Genomic DNA, 19,114 nt, shown 5'->3' with positions numbered 1-19,114 from the left:
TCTCTGTGGATGCAGATGCAAGCTCTGTGTTGATAGAAAAAAATATCAGTAACCCAAATACGAAACAACCATAGCCGAATTGAAATTATCCAGCATTTTCCATGAACTCAATTTCCCATTTATCATTTCAGAATATGAAATGATAAATGGGAAATTGGTCTATAATGTTGATCCTCAAAGAATCTCAACGCTTAAGTTCAAAATTTGCTTAGGTTTCCATTTTTAATGAGCAATTGAAAAAGAGATTTCTCCAACCATGTTTGTTTTAACTTGATTGTCAAGCATTTTAATAATGAAATCCAAGCCGACAGGACAAATGCATAACTTCTTCTCTTTATTTACTTATTGTTTCAGCCCACAAAGCTGCAGGGCTTGTTTTTCTTTTGAGTAAAATCGACACTTGTTTTGTTTAATAGACTGCTGTGTAGCTAAACTTGGCCAGCTGTTCTGCTGATGGGACAAAAACAGATGTGCTTTATGTTTCACAAAACAAATGTGAATTTTGGGCATTAAATAGAAGTTAAAATTTAGCTTTAAGGCAGTAATTTCATAGTCTGGAGGAGTAAAAAAAAAGAAAAGAAAAGAAAAGTAGTGTGTTTACAACTCCCAACATTAAATAGAATACCTAATGAAGTACGTTAAAATGTTAGTAACTTATTTATCCAACTCTATTTTTTCCACAGCAGGGTAAATGTGTATATTTATTACAAAAGAATATTGATGAAGAGAAGGAAAATGATGAAAACACCTGATGAAATTTGTTCCTCACCATTTGCATGAATAGAATGAATCATTTGAATCTTTCTAAATCTGTGAAAAGATATTTTGTAATCTCTGTCCTCATACATAACCGTTACACATCATTAGGGGCGCACCAATTGCAGTTTTCTGGCCGATCGCCGATCTTTTTAAAACGCCTAACCTGCCAATACTGATTTTGGACGATTGCTGCCTGAAATGATACTCAATATAGCGAGAAAATTGCTGAATTGGCACCAGTGGGATGACTTCTGTTAAGTGCAAACATGCAGACATGACCTGGTGGGCCGGTCTATCAGTAAAACCTTTCTCCCGGGAGAGCAGAAGATTGATTGTAATTCTGATCCTGTTTAGGCCAGTTCACTTGTAAAATATCACAGTAAAGGGGAAAATCAGGCCTTCGTTGGGTCTGCCCCTCAACTTTGTAACAAACTGCTTCTTCACACCATGCTCTTCCCAACATTAGACATTTAAAAACCCCATTTGAACGCTCACTGTTATTCTTGGATTTGTCATTGTGTCAAGTGCTTTAATAAACTTGCGAGCAATTGACAAATGGACTAAATAAAAAGACACGCGCAGTTTTGTTCCTGCCTCCATAAATGTATTCTGATAATCAAAGCGAGAGGTGGCGTTTCTCGACAATAAAGTGAGAATAAAGGTGACAGTGAGAAATGCTTTGCAGCTTAATATGAATCACCTTTGTGTCTTGGGAAAGATAAATCATTTTTGTATATTTTCTGTGCTGAAGGGAACATCAGATTACAGAGGTGACATATTCTCCAAGTCTCTGTGGCTTTTTTTTTTTTTTGACAACAGAAGCTTAGTTTATTACCGAACAGACACTGAAACAAGACAAAACAACAAGCTGGTCTATACACTAGCCTTAGCCACGGTAAAATAATTGCTTGGAGCCTTAAGCCAGCCCCTCAACTTACCTGACAAATTTAATCAATTTGAGTTGTACCCTAGAGAGGGGCTCAATTCAGTACCTCTGTGAAACAGTGCTGTCAAACTCACACACACACACACACACACACACACACACACGCACACACACACACACACACAGACATTTATATTTCTAACTATATTTGTCTTTCTAACCATATGTATTGGCTTCCACTTGCTTTTTGCATTTGGACCTTTGAACAAGAAATTTAACAACCTCTGATCTGCACCGATAGAACTGTGATGCAATAAATTAAGATAGAATTATGTTAGAGTAGGTCATTTTTAAAGTAAAATGTTCAACAAAAAAAATGTCAAAGGTAACAAAAGATACTATTAAAATAAAACTAAATGTGCAGCATGGTATTTTAAGAGGAAGTTAAAAAAAAAAAAAACGGCATAATGATTAGCTAAGCCATGACGTAACAGACATTTTACATAAACAACAGCTGCCCGTTGGACTCCTGGGTGAGCTCCAGCTGTTACATGAAAACATTTTATGGTGTAATAGTTTACACAGTTGTGATTTGTCATGCATTTAATTTAAAAGACGGAGAAGTATATGCGTCCGTGTCGTTCCTTGTTTACAGGTTCCGAGCCTCTGCGTGTATTTATGGTCAACCTAGTCCACCAGCATGACGCACTGAGATACTGAGAAAATAACTATGAACCACATGAAAGACTGCACAAACACCACATATATTTTCTTGTTTGATAGCTCACCTCAAAACAACATCGTATAAGCATTAAGTTTATGTTTATACGATGCTTTGGAAAATAAAAAAGTGTTTGCTCACTTCAGTAACCCATCTTGTTTTTCCTATTTGGTTATACTTGAAAGATTGAAATCAAGCCAATTCAAATATCAGACAATGATAACCGGGGAAAACGGCAAATGCCGTTTCCGGATTATTTCATTTGCTTAGAGAGACAGAATATATGCAGACTTAGACAAAAGCAAATAAAAAAAATTGAAACATTTTTTAAGGTATGGTTGAGGTTTATCTCAACCATTGAGATCACATACATGGAACCTGTTCGATAACATGAAGGCGGACAAATGATTGCAAGGTTCTAGAGAGTGCTAAAGCTAAATTTTAGGGCTGTAGGACTCAAATGAACCACAGAGAAACTCTGTTCACAAATGGAGGAAACATGGAATAATCGAAAAACTTCTCAGGAGTGCCTGGGCTACTAAGAGTAGCTACTGGTGACTCATTCAGGACGTCAGAAAAGGACCATCTAAAGAACTCACTGAAAGGTTATTCCAAAACTTTCATTTTGTTTGTATATATTTATATTTTTTGGAGGAGAATTAATGGATTTCATTAATTATGGAAAGTCATCCACGGCTTTTAGGAGGAAAGTAGCCTTGGGCTACCCCCAGCATGTTTGAATGTTTATATGACTCTGTGCTAGCTTTACAAGAGATTTAACAAGATTCTGAAAATATTATTTTTCACTTGTCAGTTCACTCAATATTTTTCCAAAGGTTTTTAGGGAGCATCAATGTGTTTTTTTGTTGTTGTTGTTATTTATCCATTATAAAATGAACCTTTGTTTCCTTCTTGTTTCCGGCCTAGAACTGAATGTCTGTTTCTTGTTGTCAAATCTTGGACTCTAACCTACTGAAGTCTGGACACCAAATGGGATGTGGTTCTTTTATGAAAATCCTCAAATGTGGATGAAAAGCAAACATTGCTCATCCAGAATGTGAAACAAATTTAGTTTTTCACATTTTGAAGTGAGCCGCCATTGAATAAGTAGTTGAGAAAACAACCAGTGCAATATTTCTATGAAATATAGTTCCATTTCCTTTACGAAAGCAACACAAAGGTTATTCTCCAAAGTTAACCAATAAAGAGATTTTGCTGATTCATTGGCAAAAACCGGAGATCTATCCTCTGTTTCCCTGGTCCTCTTGAGAGTACTTTTAGACTTACACAAGAGGCATAATTGGCCATTATGCAGACATACTGCATACCCCAGGACCATTTACATAGACCAACACAATGAAATGCTACAGCAGATCTGAAAAAGCCATTAGCATGCTAACTGAGATGTTACTGCTTATTATGTAAGTAGGGTACGCTGTCTTCGCTAATTTGCACTGGCATGAGCATGCAGTTTCACTCCTCAGAGTAACTTTATTCCCAAGGAATAGCAGCTTCTTATTAGAATCTAATTTTGTGCAGTTTTCTCCAAAGAGCAAGCATTTAATGAAACAGGACTGTGGGGTCTCTAATGAGCACAGGGCTACAAGATGTTTCGCTGCACATCTAAGGCTCAGAGCGTTTATGGTGCAAGCTCATTCAGTTATTCTTTAAGCTCCCCACACCGTAACCTGGAGTTGTGCTTTTATGGATACATAGTTTTTGTTTTGTTTTTTATTAAAAACAATTTTTAAAAAATTATCTGTAGTTTCAACTACAAATATATACAAAAAGGGTAATTTATTAACCAGTTAATTTATTTCCAGTAATTTCATTTCAAAATTGAAGGTTGCATATTATTGAGTTCTTTTTTAAAGTATTTAAGAGGGCAAGCGCTGATTTTAACCAAAACAAAATAAATAAATACAACTGCATACTCAAAATCTCTCAGGCTTCTGAGAATTCTGACATGTTTTTCAAAAGCAGTTCACTTTTTTTTTTTTTATCTTTTGACAAACTAGGTTCTAAAAATATTTTCATAACAGCAAATAAAAGGTAAAACTAAAGAAGTCTGTTGGTGAAACTACAAAGACTGGACATATTTTATATTTGTTTCTCTGGAATTATGAAAATAAATAAAAATCAGAACTTTTAGCAACCCAGTCTCAAAATGAGCAACCCACTGTATTTGTTATCTTCAACAGAAGCAGATATGTTAAATGCACTTTAATCATTTCAAATTATTATGCAGGACATGGATGTACCTTATTTGCACTTTCCTTCCTTTTGTCTTTAACAAATTGCTCCATAGACAAGAGAAACAAAAATCCTTGCATGCATACCCTGTGCGCCCATTTCACCTTGATAGAGTCCTCAACCTTTACACTATACACTAATAATTCAGACATCAAACACGAGCTTTACTGCAATGAGAACACCAGGTTAGATCAAAGGCTGATGCACAACTGTTTATGTAATCTACATTTCAGCTTTTACTAATTAAATCAATCAAGCATGAGTACACTTGTGTTATAATCGCAGGAAGTGTTCCAGTTTCTTCTAACTTGTGTAAATGAACCAGTTTTCTGTGTTACTGCTTGGAATAAATCTCTAATCAGCAGCTTCACACTTCAACTAGGCACACAGCGGTGTGGAGGAAGTTTTAACTTTACAATATTGATGGATTCCTGCACTGCGGCGAATTATCAATACGGGAGACAAACATCTAAAACATGTACGCCTAATGTATAGGAAATCCGTGGGAAGGCTTTGGTGAGTGGCATTTCTGCCCTTACCACTAAAAGACCAGTTTCACTGTGAATAACTAACTTTAACTAACTTTTATGTTTGCTCTAGGATTGATTTCATAAAAGGGACACAATCCGTCTCACTCCTGAGCAGTACGACGGCTTGACATTCTCATGACGATTACATAGCGTGTAATTGGTTGGACGGGTGTCCTTCAGGCATCTGGATTACATTTCATGTTGTTTGTGTGACTGCTGCTGTGTTGGGTTTTTACTTAACTGAGGAAGCATCTGCAGAATAGGCTGTAAAAACAGATCTGAACCAGTTTACATTCTGAAGATGATCATCTTTTTGGCATTCATGTTAGCATCCATCATGGCGTCCGTCGTTCCGGCTGGCCTAAACGATTCTTCGGTTTGATTTAAATTTCTCAGGGGAAAAGCCCCAGTTTAGCGACAGTCCAAACAACCAATCAGACGTCAGCAATCCGATTGTTCGCCAAGCTGAACTAATAGCTTTTCTTGCCTCGCTTTATTGAAAGCTAATTTTATGAAATTGTGTGTTGAAAATATATATGTTTTAATTAAAATAGTGTTTTAATTGTACAGCTTGTGGCCAAGCAAAATCCCCTTCTGGCCAATTTATGTAAAACAGTACTATTCCTGAACATCTGAGGGCAATGTGGTCCGTTATGTTCATGAAAGTAACACTTCTATTTAAATAAATATGTCATGGAAAAGTGGTGGCATTGTAAATATCATGAAAGACTGTAAATGTTTAAAGTGCTACAAATCTGCTTTGGAACCGTCACCATTCTAACCAGCCACAAGTTTGACTCTCAAATGAAAACTCAAATTTTTGCCCCCCCTAAACTTAAGGCAGCAATGATTGACAGGTCACACCAAACCACCAGACCCTTTTTAAACAAAAATCAAAACTGTTCAGGAAACCACTTGTAGGTGAACTCAGCCATCTTCACAGAAATCCCGGTAATAGTTGAACCCAGCACTATAATTACCAACTAGTTGAAGAACATGGCTGCCACGGTAGCATTGCAGTTTCTAAATATCACAAAATGCTAATTCAGACTCAAATCTTCATCAAGACTTTTCGTGGACCATCTGTCCTCTGTGGGAAGTTTTGAAAGCAGTGTGTCCAAGTTTAGCATGCTGTATGTGTGCACCATGTGGTTCTGGTCCATCCAAACATTCACTCCCGCTTGGGAGAATCTGATGTGGAATTTCCTTTGCATTAACGAAACATCATTCTGTCGGTTCGGGGACCAAACAGCTTTTAAATGGAATGAATCGAGCTGATTTGATTGGTTACAGCAGATGCCGGGCCGCAGACTCAATCTGCAAGGATGCATCGCTAATCAAGCCCAGTTTCTGAGCTCCGGCGAAGGGGCCGACTGTGTCACAGGTGCCTGCTTCTGGATGTGCGCAAGTGGCCGCATCCTGTGCAACCTGCACAGCTGGCAGCACTGCGCAACCATGCCCTGCTAATTCATCTTCTCTTCCCCACCAGCAAACAGGAAATGCACGAGGTTTCCCTCCAATCTGTCTGAACTGTGTAATTGCTGAAATATAATTACTTTGAGTGTTTGTCTCTTCAACAGCTCCCCTAACATGATAAATTGTCCATTTCTGGTGCACGGCATGATTAAATTCTGATTTTTTTTTTCCTCAACAATTTTCAACCAAAACTGCCTCGGATTCTCATACAAAAAAGATAAAACGGAGCCTTTATGAACACTCAGGGATGTTCTGCCATCCATGATAATCCTGTGTAATTCCCAGCAATTTCCTACTTTCAGAATGCAGCACAATGAAAAGCAATGTGGGGCAGTAAAATTACCACAAATCAATCCCTGTGACATCCCGCATTAAGCATCACAGGCTTCTGTTTTTCTTTTTTTTTTTTTCTTTTTTTTTTCCCCTCTACTTTTGCTGGATGCTGTTATCAAATTTAGTGCAGACCTACAGCTGGAAAACAGGATCTGAGCGACTGCATGTCGCAAAGAAATTACATCCCTACGGCACCTACCGGAACTGTTGCCCATGCTGGAAGCTGACGTATTGTTAGCCATCTGCGTAGGTGAAGGAAAACCGAAGGTCATCTTGGTGAAGTTGAGGTTAGGCTGCTTCCCACAGAGCAGCATGTTGACGCTCCCAAACATGTCGTCCCGAAAATCCAGGGACTCTGCTGCCTTAAAGTTCATGGAGTTCCGCAGCCTGACCACCTGGTTGAGAAAAAACAAAAAACAAAAAAAAGAGAAGGAGGAAAAACTATTTTTACATAACATTCCTATCATCTAGAGGATATTTAGATTCTTCAAAAGAAAAAAAGAGTGAGGATAATTAACACTAACATTCTCGATCAATGGCAGTGCGTCTGCACTGGTTTTTGTCATTAGTGCCTCTGTGTCCACTGGATTCAGGTCTGCAGCTGAAGGGATCTTGAGGAATAATTGAAACGGAGAGATATTAGCCACAACGCAAACATTGACAGTAAAATTATCAGCAACATTACAGAAGTCATGTCACTTGGCCAAAGTAGTTACAGTTATAGTTATAGTTACAGAGGAGCCACAGACGTCCATAGCACATGTAGGAAAATTTGCAGCAAGACAGCTATTAGCTGAATGGAGCTGAATACAGTGCAGTTCAGGAATGAATCCTATGTGAGGCTGCAAAAGTGAACCTGTTCAAATTTGTATTTGTTTTAAAAAAAAAGAAAGAAAAAAACCTATCCTCTCTTCATAAATTGTATTACCTTCTGTAGTCCAATTACACTGAAGTGGTGGTAATGTGAATAAGAAAAAGGAAGGAAAAAAACACCTTTCATCCGTTCCCTCATCCTTTCCCATCCCCTTGTTCTTTTCTTTTTTTCCGTGGGAGTTCAAAACATGGCAGTCCTTTGTCATGTTAGGGGGACGGTGGGCCAGCGCCATCTGAACTTTTGAATTAAAATTTCCAGGGTCACACTCATTTTCTTCCAAACAGACTTACTAATGTGCTTCCCTGATTAAAAAATATTTTCACTGGCACAAAAGCCTTGAAAAATCTAGTTGTGCAGCAGCATGTCCGGTATTTTAATTGTGCTTAGAAAACATAAATCTAAGCTGCTGCATATTTTACTCAATTATTACAATGTGCAGTTTGATGGTTATTAATGTGTCATGCTTAATATTGTCGGTTTTCTTTACCAGCATATAAAAACAAAAACTGCCATCATATTTCTTTTTTTCTTCTTTTTTTTAAACAGCATTGTTACAACCACCAAGATAACATGTAGTTTAGTGTGTTCCCCTAAATTATGTAAAGGTAGCATTTTTATATTTCATTCACAACCTTAAAAGGTAACATAATAAACTGACCAGATTTTTAACATTTGAAGCATTTCAAATTGGATTGTTTTTTATATAAAAGCTTCTGCTTCAGTTAAACACCCCCTAACCCTGAACTGCATCACGATAACCGTCTCCAAACAAATACCACATGACCCACCTCCATCCCTACTCCTTCAGAGAGACAAACAGAAATAAGATGGAAATAAATATCGGCTATTAATATCAGCACACATTCAAAATGACTGACAATCTCTCAATTATTGTTGAAAATGGGAAAGAGCGCGTGCTCAGGTGGAGAAAAAGAGGTCTGGTCCATTTGGGCAAGAATGGCAACCAATTTTTAAAAGTTTAAAAACCTAAAATTGGACAAATACCTCTCTAACTTAGGATGCAAGTATTTGTTGCTACCACAACCGGTGAGGAGGATGAGAAGACAAATCTTCATTGCTCAATGTTAAAAGATCTGTAGCAAAGTTTTCATCACAAGATCAATCCTCAACAACAACAACAACACGATTTTAAGGTGATGTGACATCTTTACTGCCAGTCAACACGAAGGGTAGTTTATGTTCCCTCATAATTTGATGTAATTATAACCTTTGTCTCAGCGTTGGTCAAACACAATTGCATTAGATTGGCATTAGCACTACTTAGCGTTCCTGTGACATTCTGAAAGCCTACGATATGAATGCGATCAGGGGGAAATAAATGGCACGCCCTTTTAACCACCGTCAGCTTCATGCATCAAGTGTCAGCGGTAGCCTTTATTATGAGTGTCTGCTTCGTCTTTGGCGGCTTAACTCCCAAAGCATAGGGACGCATGAAGAACAAGGGTCAACAAAGTTGAGAGTAGATGTCATGTCTGGATAATACACAAAGGATATTTATAAGGAACTATTTTTAGGAGGAAAAAAGTAAACAAACCACTTTGTTCAAATAAAAGCTTGAATATTTTATTTAAATGGAAGGGGATATTTACTTTCATTGTTAATGAGAGAAGGAAATTAAAATGGGATTCACTGGAGTCTCCTAATTTTGAGGAAGATGGCGCTAAATCACCTGGTAATGATCAGCGGATGAGGAGTCCAATTAAGAGGTACATCAAGTCGGTACCATCACAAATCACAACTGCTTTCTGGTTGTAAACGTCACTGTTTTGCAAGATTTTGTTTTAGTGCAAGAATTAGGATGATTTTATGGCGCTTTGGAAAAATATCCCCCCGAGATTTTTACCACAATACGACCGCAAACTTCACCGCGTTTGATCGACGTTTTGTATGACAGACCAACCCAGAATGCCACATAATTTTTAAGCGGATGGAAAATGATAGATGGTTTTCGAATTCTGTATTAATTTAAATCTGTCAAGCATCTGTCCCCCAACTCTGGTCCTCAGGGCCCGCCGTACTGTATGTTTTATTTGAACCAGCACAACTGATTCAAATGATTGCATTACCTCGTTAGCAGTTGCTGCAGAAGCCTGTTAATCACCCAGTCATTTAAGCCAGGTGTGCAGCAGCTGGGACACACCTAAAGCATGCAGGACAGTGGACCCCAAGGACCAACATTATGAACTTCTGATTTAGGGTATGGCTCTACCAGGTTTGTACTTACAGAGACTAACATTGTTTTCCCCATTGTAGTACTGAAAGATATGCGTCTGCCTCGCAATCTGTACACTTGGTGTTCATGTATCACATAAAATCTCAATAAAAATGCACTAATGTTTGTTTGTGCGGCTTAACGAAATGTGAAGAAGTTCCAGGGATTCTAACACTATTGCAATCTCACATAAATAATATGCATACAACAGGAAGTTCTGATAATTGAGAACGACATATTTATACTTCCTCCACACACAAAGGTGCAAAAAAACTACATCAAGATCAGTTTATAGACTTTGACTCCTTCCTTTTGTCTATTTCTTTGTGCCGTTGTTGTTATCACAATCACTCAGCAATGTCAACCTTTAAGTGTGAAGGCACTGATGTTCTTTTCCATCTATCTGCTTGCGGCGCTGAAGAGCTTTTCCACCATATCTTGTCTGGGCCTCCCTTTTTTTTTTCTACGTCTGAAAACGCCTGTGGGCTTAAATTGTTCAAAAAGCTCTCTCCTACGAACTTCCTGCCTTATCACTTATTTATTGGATTTTCTGTCCCATATATTTTCTCTCAAAGATAAAGTCAAAGAAAAGTGTAGGCTTTCATTATCCCCCAAAGGAAACGGAGGCAGATATTTATTTTTTTTTATAAATTAGGAAAACATGTGCTTTAAAGAGTAATTATTATGTAGCTGCATATATTGAACAGGTTCACAGGTGAAAAAGCATATGACAATACTACGACAGTGTTTTGGTATTGCTTGCAATGTTTAGCTTAGAGTATTCAATGACAATTCTTCATATTTTCTATTCAGAAAGTTTTTTTTTACATTAATCAGACAGAATATGATTCAGAGAAGTTTCATTATCAACGCCGCACTCGACAAAACGCCCTTAAAATCACAACAAAGTTCAATGTATTTTACGAGAGTTTCATGTAAATGAGCATCACAACGTGGCACATAACTGGATTGGGATAAAAATGATTCAATTTAATATTTTCTTTTTACAAAAGACTCCCTACTCCAACAGTTTTTCAAAGGAAAAACAGCTGCAGTTACAGCTGCAAATCTTTTTTCCAATACGTAGTGATGGAAAACTCAATGACCGATACATTGATAAATATGAAAGTGCGTTCCAAATTAATTACTGCTGTCCAAAATATGTATCATCTAATATAGTTAGTCTGTTCATGGTACATTATGCTTGGCGTCGAACAGAATGTGATGAGAATGTACTCATGTGTTGAGCAGTGAGTTTGACCTTTTGCCATCCAGGAAGCGATTGATGATACTTTGCTGTAGAACGAAGTAAAAAAAAAAAAAAAACTATTGTGTGCCGTATTCTTTCAAATTCCTAAACCAGAGGATCAATAAATTAACTCGCCAGTGCAGATTACGTTTTAGCTTTCTGTTATGCATTATGTGGAAATGTTTATGATGTTGTGTTATAATTGATGTTCTTATTGGAGGCATCTGACTGATTGCAAAAACTCCATTTCCATTTCTGTGGACAATAAAGTTTTTTATCTTATCTATTTCAAAAAGAAATTGTAAAGTACAAAAATTTTGGATGCGTCTGCTCAGCAGTTCCGCAATGGTATAAACCTTGTCCACTGTTTTCACGGCCGGGACAAAAACCTTGGACTCCTCTTTGGTCCAAGGTTCAATCGTCAGTAAGATCTTCCTCTCCGACACACACTTTGGTCCTGCTGCTTAAAAATTAGGACTATCTGCCCAGGATGTCACCCTACCAGTGATGTCCCAGTTCTCCATGCGACACTAAACAGACGCGTCGACCATGACAGCTCCTACAGATTTGGCTTGAGGCTTCAGCGTCTCAAGCCAAATCTTATTCCTCTGTGCCACCTATCTAACTGGGGAGCTTTTTAACCACCTTGGCACCTCTGTAATAGTGATGAAATCACATTTTGATAAGTCTTCTTCAATTCCCTTCGACAATATTCTTAGTTCAGGACCGCAGTTGCCCCCTCAAACCACGCAGCAACATCTTTTCCCTTCCCGAGTCAGTTAACGGTTTTCCAGAGCTTCCTTTAGTCCAACCGAATGTCTTGGTAGTGAATATGACTCGGTCTGATTCCATGTCCCCAACCTCCCTCAGTACTCGTTTTTATTAGGAGGTACAGGATAACAGAGGGTCAAATTCAGATGCATTTTAATTTGAAGGTATTTTAATAATTGTGTGCCACTTTCTGATATAAATTTGTTATAAAAGTATTACTGATTGCACTTTAAAAATTAGGTAACTTTATGTTATTAAAGGTAAAGTTTAAACAGTAATGATTTCTTGGTTAATGTCAAGTTGTCATAACAAAGACATTTTGAATAATGTCAACTTTGTATTAAAAGTGTCATAATTAACCGAATGACGCTTTATGACAACAGTCATAAATATTCATGAAGACTTATTCATGTTCATGACAGGTGTTATGTCATGTTTATGAAAGTGTCATGACAGTCTTATTCAACCCCCTTCAAATAAAGTGTTAACCCTAAAGGTGATTAGTTTATCCAATTCAAGCACCAACCAGTGCTTTTAAAGCAGGCGCTATAAAAAAAAGAACTTTAATGGGCCACACACTGTTCAGTCACAATTTCTGTCCTGCTTTCTGACAGCAAAATTGGGAAGAGGTGAAAGAAAGCCAATTTTACTGTTTATCTGACCAAAACACGAGGAGAGAATCAACCAAATGCAAAAAGCGCTCTGGTAAAAATGATGATGATGGTCTTTTAACCAATTTATCAAATGATGGTCAAAATCTACAAACATTTAACTTTTTTTAGAGCACTTTTTGCCATAGAAAAATTTGCTCCAATTTTTATGCTAAGCGATGAGCCATAAAAATAAACAAATTCAGTTTTAGTCGTTGCTAGTGCAAAATAAGTCAACAGATTCAACCAGAAAGAAACAATGATCGAACATAACTTCTATAGGTCAACCCCGCATGTCAAATATGGATAGCTATGATTTAATTTTATTACTGTATTACGTTTTACAACTTAAAGAATCTTAAACGTAAAACTAACTACAGGTTAGCTGTTTGTCAATAGTAGTATGCAGGTAAAACCAGTGGTTGGAATGATGACCCCTTGAAAACGGTCAATGTAGATCGTTTGTATTGTTTTATGATTTTATTGTGAAATATGATTGTGTAAAAACACTTTAGAGTTTAGACAACCTACTGTTGCACTACAGCAACAGTATTTAGGTAAATCAACGATTTATGGAGTTTGGGCTGACTGGATGCTACAGGTTTTAAATGATGTTCTTTTAATTATAATTCTTAAGGCGAATCCACGATCTGTGAGTTAACTTTTAATTCCAGTTCTATTAAAAAAATCCAAAATTGTTTGAGTCTCATAAAAAGGAGGCTTAAAATATATTAGAGCTATTAAAATTGCCACTCCTTAAATCATCTTGGAACGCTGTAAAAAATTCAGTTCTCATTAAATTCTTATTTTTAATACAGCCTTGATTAATCCAAACATACAGCGTTGCAGAGGTCGAAGTAGGATTTTTTTTTTTTTTATTAAGATGACCAGTTTTATTACATCCAGTCAGTGTGAAGCCCTTACTAAATATTATTATCATCCTAGATTCCTTTTAATTTTTCCAAAGTGCTCAAAACTTGCTAAGCAAAAGTTTGTTAGACAAGTTTTGAAATATGTTGGCTCAGCGGAGGTTGGCGAGGAGGAGACTCACCTCCGAAAGCACTTTCCTCACGTCCACGTTTTGTAGAAGGACTTGCTGGGTTTTAATCAGCTGCTGTTGACTGAGGGAGCAGCTGACATTTTGAAAAGCCTCCCTCTCAGCTTGGCTGCTAAATTGGACATAGTCATCCAGATTTGTCCCCTCACACAAGATGCTCCTCACATTGTCAGGCCTTGGAATGCCTGTCGTCTGAAAAAAACAAAAATAAACAAACGACAACATTGGCAAAAAGTTGACACACGAGGGGTTTATTCTCCCATTTAGTTGTAACCCTGTAGCAAAAATACGTACTGAAATGTATCAAAGCAACTCTTTGTAGCTTTCCAGGTCATTTGAAAAAGAAATAATTTTTCTAATTGCTATGAATGGATCAAAACAATATGCAAGAAAAAATATTTTTTATTACAACCCACGACAGGAAGTTTCTATGCTCTTAACTTGCACATGGACTGGCTGCTCAAAATTCCCTCTCACCCGTTTTATACAATATTGCTACAGTTTTCACATGTCCAGGCTCTCTAGCCATCAAACAGCCTGCAATTCCATGAATATCTCAATAAAAGTGTTTTTTTTTATTATTTCCAGGTTATCTGATAACATTTAATGCACATTAAACAATCAGGCAGGAGACGTTTGGATAAACTCGTTTGCCTTCAGCAAACTGAAGCTGCACTTTGTTAAATTAGCTTCGGAGAGCACTTTGAATGTCAAAACAGAGGCTTCTCTTGCCGGACTGGCTGTGAAATGTTATTTTTTTGGCACATTTTGCTGCTTGAAAAAGTATAATAGTTTTTAATTTGCTTTGGTCACACTAACCATGAAAGGAATGGGTACCCGAGGGAACGTGGCTTTACTGTTTTCTTGGCAGAGGACTACTTACAGAACCGAGCTGAATCTTCGCATCCATGAGGCTTTGCTCTACGTCTGGTGGAACTGACAAATCCTCTGTCAGATGGGCGCTGAAGGTTTCACTGTCTTGTAGGGTACGTCTTAGGATCACTAATTAAAAAAGAAATATGGAAAAACAGTGTTTTACAGATACATTTTGTATAGGCATAGCTATACATGCGGTTCAGAAATGCGACTGAACTCGAGAAAAGAATAAAAAGCATATTTGATGTTTTTGTCTTAAACAAAAACTATTTTCAGACTGTTTTGGTCACAAGCATACGTACGACTCTCTGCTCATCCTTCCGAGTTTTGATTGCGTCCTCTTCACAAAAACAAAAATGAACTAATCTGTAGGCTCATGACACGTGTCGCAATATCCCAACTCTACATGCCGATGATGTCATCTTAAATGCCATGGTAAATAAAGACTACAACAATCTGATATTATTTTTGAAACATGCAGCATGCAGCTTTTAAAGCCGAAGGTGAAACACCAAAAGCAAAATCACTTTTTTAAAATGGTGAATTGTTTGGTTTTCAATGAAGGGGCTGGTTCCTGGAAGAAAAACAACTTCTAAATTGAGTATACTCATTGCACGGTCTTCTGGTCGCTAATTGTTTTTAAAAATCCATTGGACACTATTCACATCCGGGTTGTTTCTGAAAAGTGCTAAACTACTTTCTGTTCTATATTCACATTAACTCTACTGAGGATTTCAATGCAAACATGTTTTGGTAAGATGAGTTTTCTGCAATGCATATTGTTATGATGTCGCACAAATAATGATTATGTGGAAAATCACTTCATGCACCCTGTGAAGCACAGTGGAGGATCTGTGTTGCTGCGGGCCTGTTTTCTTCCACAGGAAGCCAAAACGGTACGTGGACAAATTAAATTGGAATCTGTTGGCCAGTAAGAAACTCAGAAGGAGGTCATCTTTCAACGGGATACTGGTCGAGAATAAATGACCAAAGAAACACAAATTCTATTCTATTTTTTTTCCCTTAAAAAAAGAAAAAAATAAATAAAAGCTTTCTTCATTACAGCTAAATCCCTTGCAAGAGGGATGAACACCTCAGCTGGATGAGAGCGAACGACGAGACAATTTTATGCTACGCATTTACCAAAGTGTTCTCTGTTGAATAGCTGCCAAAAAGGAGAGGCGGTTTCCAAAAAAAATCGCCTTATTGTTACACTTCATCACTGAAAGAAACAATGATGCCGCACAGCAGGGGTCCCCACTCCTGCGTGCCTACACCCCACACCCGTTTCCGTTCTTGTGCGTGTTTTCTGCTTCCTGGGAGTCCAACTTGTGCTGCAGCTGATGATGAAGGGACCACATAAAATAATTCAATTACAGCTTTTGTAATTGTAATATGGGTACTACAGTCAATTATCTGGATAGGGTGGGAAAGGTCCGGTTCTGACAGATGTATTGTGGGAATGACTAGAATTAATTACATCGTCGGAAACGCAGCCTTCACCTTCTGAATTCTACTGATGACAATTATTATGCTCTTCATGACTGCAGGAGGTTTGGATGGCCAGGAAACGGAACATGCTTTGCACAAACGACCACCTGGGTCTTCTTAATCAGCCCATGGTCAAAACAAAACAAAAAAAAAGAGAAGACAACACAATCACCTTTGCCATTTTAGCCTTTTTGATAACACTCCATTCCCTTTCCTTTTTAATGATCTTTCGTGCTCTCGCCTCAGACGGCAAGTGCCATTAATTATGTCCAGGCTCAGATCTTTGATGGATTTAATCTTGTATATTACAAGCCGGCGACCCCAAAATGCAAATGGCCCACAGGCCGCTTGTTGAGCAGCACAGCCCTCCCTTCCTCCCTACCTCTATTGGCTTTTTGCAAATTAGGTGCAGTATGAAAATCTGAATATCATCAGACTAAATGAGCCTAATGCAAAACAGCAGCTTATCAAGACAAACGATCTGTCAGTCTGCATAGCAAATTGCATCATAAATAATCACACACCATTGTTTTTAAGGGATAAAGGGGCCTAACAAATCCTCCAACTTGTCATCCACATGAAGGGGATACTTTCCTTGATTGAGTGCAGTTTAATAAAAGTCATGACAGGGCTATTGTGGCTTTCTTTCTTTATTTATTTTCCTCTGGTACCACTGTGCTGATTATGAGTATACCAAATTTGACCTCACCCACAAGACAGGTGGGTGCTATAACATGAATAATATTTTATTTAATTAGGAAGATACCATTTATTTATAGTAAATTAGCAGAATTAAATAATACCCCAAACCACTGAAACTGTGCATTCCCATCATGTTTAGCAGTTGTGGGGTTTAGTCCAAAAATGGCCATTCATCAAATCAAAACATATACCAAGGTATCACACAAGTGTATTTTCATGAATGAAAACCACGAAAGTAACATTATAATGCCATGTGGTGTTCTACTTTTTGTATACATTTAGTCCTTCTACCTTTGAGGGAAGTAAATTGTGGTTTAAGTCAGGGACGGTTTTGAAAAGATTCTTCTTCATAGAGCGCATGGCCAAGGCAGCGAGGCGATACATTTAATAGCAACGACTATAATTCACATAGGAACTATAAAATGTAGACTATTATATTATATAGGGCCTCTTCTACCCTTAAAAACATTATGAAGACCTACACTACACATGTAACTTCTATCTCACCTCGTTAGTCGTAACTGTGTTAATCCATGCTGGGTAAGATACCGATGTTTCAAAAAGGAGGCAGGCAGAGCAGAATAAAGCATTAGCCTTGCTACATGCAGTTAGCCTAGCCTTGTGACGTTCGACAGATCAGGTCCGAGCTCTTTCACCTCTAGTTCTTCACTCTAACTGTATTATTTTAAGCGACTTAACTGTATTATTATTATTATTATTATTATTATTATTATTATTATTATTGTTATATCTTGCTTCTTTTCGCATTTCTAGCTGACCGTCACAATTTCCGCGACTCGACTGACGAACGTTATGACTGACGGATGTGACGTCAGCCCCGACTTGACTGGAGGGCGGTGGTATGCAAATCAAGCTGCATCCAGCTCTGGGCGTAGGAGTGGTGCGCCCCACAGTGAAGAGGAGCGACTACGCGTGTACAACTTTTAATGAGAGGGGCAAATGTTTTTTGCGCACTGGGGCGGAAATACTTAAACAATTGGAGAACGTGGATGAACGAAACAACTTTACTCATTATCAACTAGAAAATATTTATCTGACACAACTACAATTATGCGAATTTTTCCAAATATTTTATTTTATTATTGGTTATTATTTTATATCTTATTTCGAGCTAATGTGATGAGAGGTCAGTGGTGAGGCGACGCCCTTGCGCCCTCTGTTGGCCAGTACCCACTGCTTACCAGTCCGATTCCCTTTTCCAAGATCCGCTTTAGACAGTACTGAAGTCCACTGGTCAACATCATCTGCCAGCAACTGCATCTTACTGAGAACAGACCTGTCTGCCAGCACAGACTGCAGCTCAATCAACATCCCAGCAATTCTAGCGAATTGAAAAGACACAGAAGATCTCAAATTGTTGAAGTAAAACGCCACACTAATACTGTAATGAATGTAATCCCAAAGCATACATGGAGTTGTTGAAGTTATTCACTTGACCTGGTGTCTCTCCTGGCGTTGGATGGCTCAAACATGGATTGTCGATGTTACATATAATTCCTTGAACCCAGGGAAGTACGCCAGCAGATGGCATGGCTTTGTTTGGGTAGTGGCCTGAATCAGAAAAAAACAACAAAAAAAAAAAACAAAAAGAGATGAACACATGTTCTTTGATCATACCTTACTGAAGGGTAAAGATTAGCGATTACATGAGATCTCCTGACTTTAAAATGTTTGATCAACTCTGGTCATACTATCCAGATGTCAGCATGTGTGAGCTACAACTATATTTCTATGATCCATTCATATAAAGATGAGATTCTTTTAATTTCACATCCAATTTGTTTTGGACTGGTAGTTTGAGCTGTGATAGTAAGTGTTTGTATATATGTGTCTATTTAGGACATGTTTCCCTCAGCAAAAAGTAGTTTAAATTAAAATCTCACTCATTAGAGAACAAATGTTCAAAGGAACAAAAATGCCTGACTATTTTATATGCAGGATAAACCTATTGTACTTACATTGGCCTTTGTTAATTGGCTTATTGGTGGCCCTCACCCCCACCAGTATGAAGAAGAGAAACAGAGGCCAGACCAGCTCCACAACCAGCCGCACCTGCAACACAGACATTTATTTCATTCAAATGCTTTGCTTATAAAAAGCATCTTTAAAAGTCATGCCAGCTGAAGTAATTTGCATTGTGTTCTCATCAGTCAACACTGAATCTCCACAAAGCAAAAGATAAAAATTCTCAGTGTCCTTCAACTCTTTTAGAAATTAAGCCATACTGTAAAT

The 19,114-nt window shown here is 37.8% G+C and overlaps 1 protein-coding gene across 1 annotated transcript in view; it reads right to left on the bottom strand.

Annotated features, from left to right (window-relative positions):
• LOC103146371 (ATP-binding cassette sub-family A member 1) overlaps positions 1 to 19,114 on the bottom strand; it is a 209,605-nt gene that overhangs the window by 148,009 nt on the left and 42,482 nt on the right. The window contains exons 4-10 of the mRNA XM_016677511.1: positions 18,841 to 18,934; positions 18,292 to 18,433; positions 18,064 to 18,203; positions 14,676 to 14,794; positions 13,787 to 13,984; positions 7,483 to 7,569; positions 7,158 to 7,353 (exon numbers count right to left, since the gene is read on the bottom strand). Of these exons, the coding sequence (XP_016532997.1) occupies positions 7,158 to 7,353; positions 7,483 to 7,569; positions 13,787 to 13,984; positions 14,676 to 14,794; positions 18,064 to 18,203; positions 18,292 to 18,433; positions 18,841 to 18,934 (976 nt within the window). The remainder of the gene's footprint in view (positions 1 to 7,157; positions 7,354 to 7,482; positions 7,570 to 13,786; positions 13,985 to 14,675; positions 14,795 to 18,063; positions 18,204 to 18,291; positions 18,434 to 18,840; positions 18,935 to 19,114) is intronic.

Source organism: Poecilia formosa, unplaced genomic scaffold (assembly GCF_000485575.1).
Source record: "Poecilia formosa unplaced genomic scaffold, Poecilia_formosa-5.1.2 Scaffold157, whole genome shotgun sequence".
In the NCBI taxonomy this organism is placed as follows: domain Eukaryota; kingdom Metazoa; phylum Chordata; class Actinopteri; order Cyprinodontiformes; family Poeciliidae; genus Poecilia; species Poecilia formosa.
Note: the sequence above shows the minus strand (reverse complement) of the source record. Positions and strands in the feature narration are given on the sequence as shown.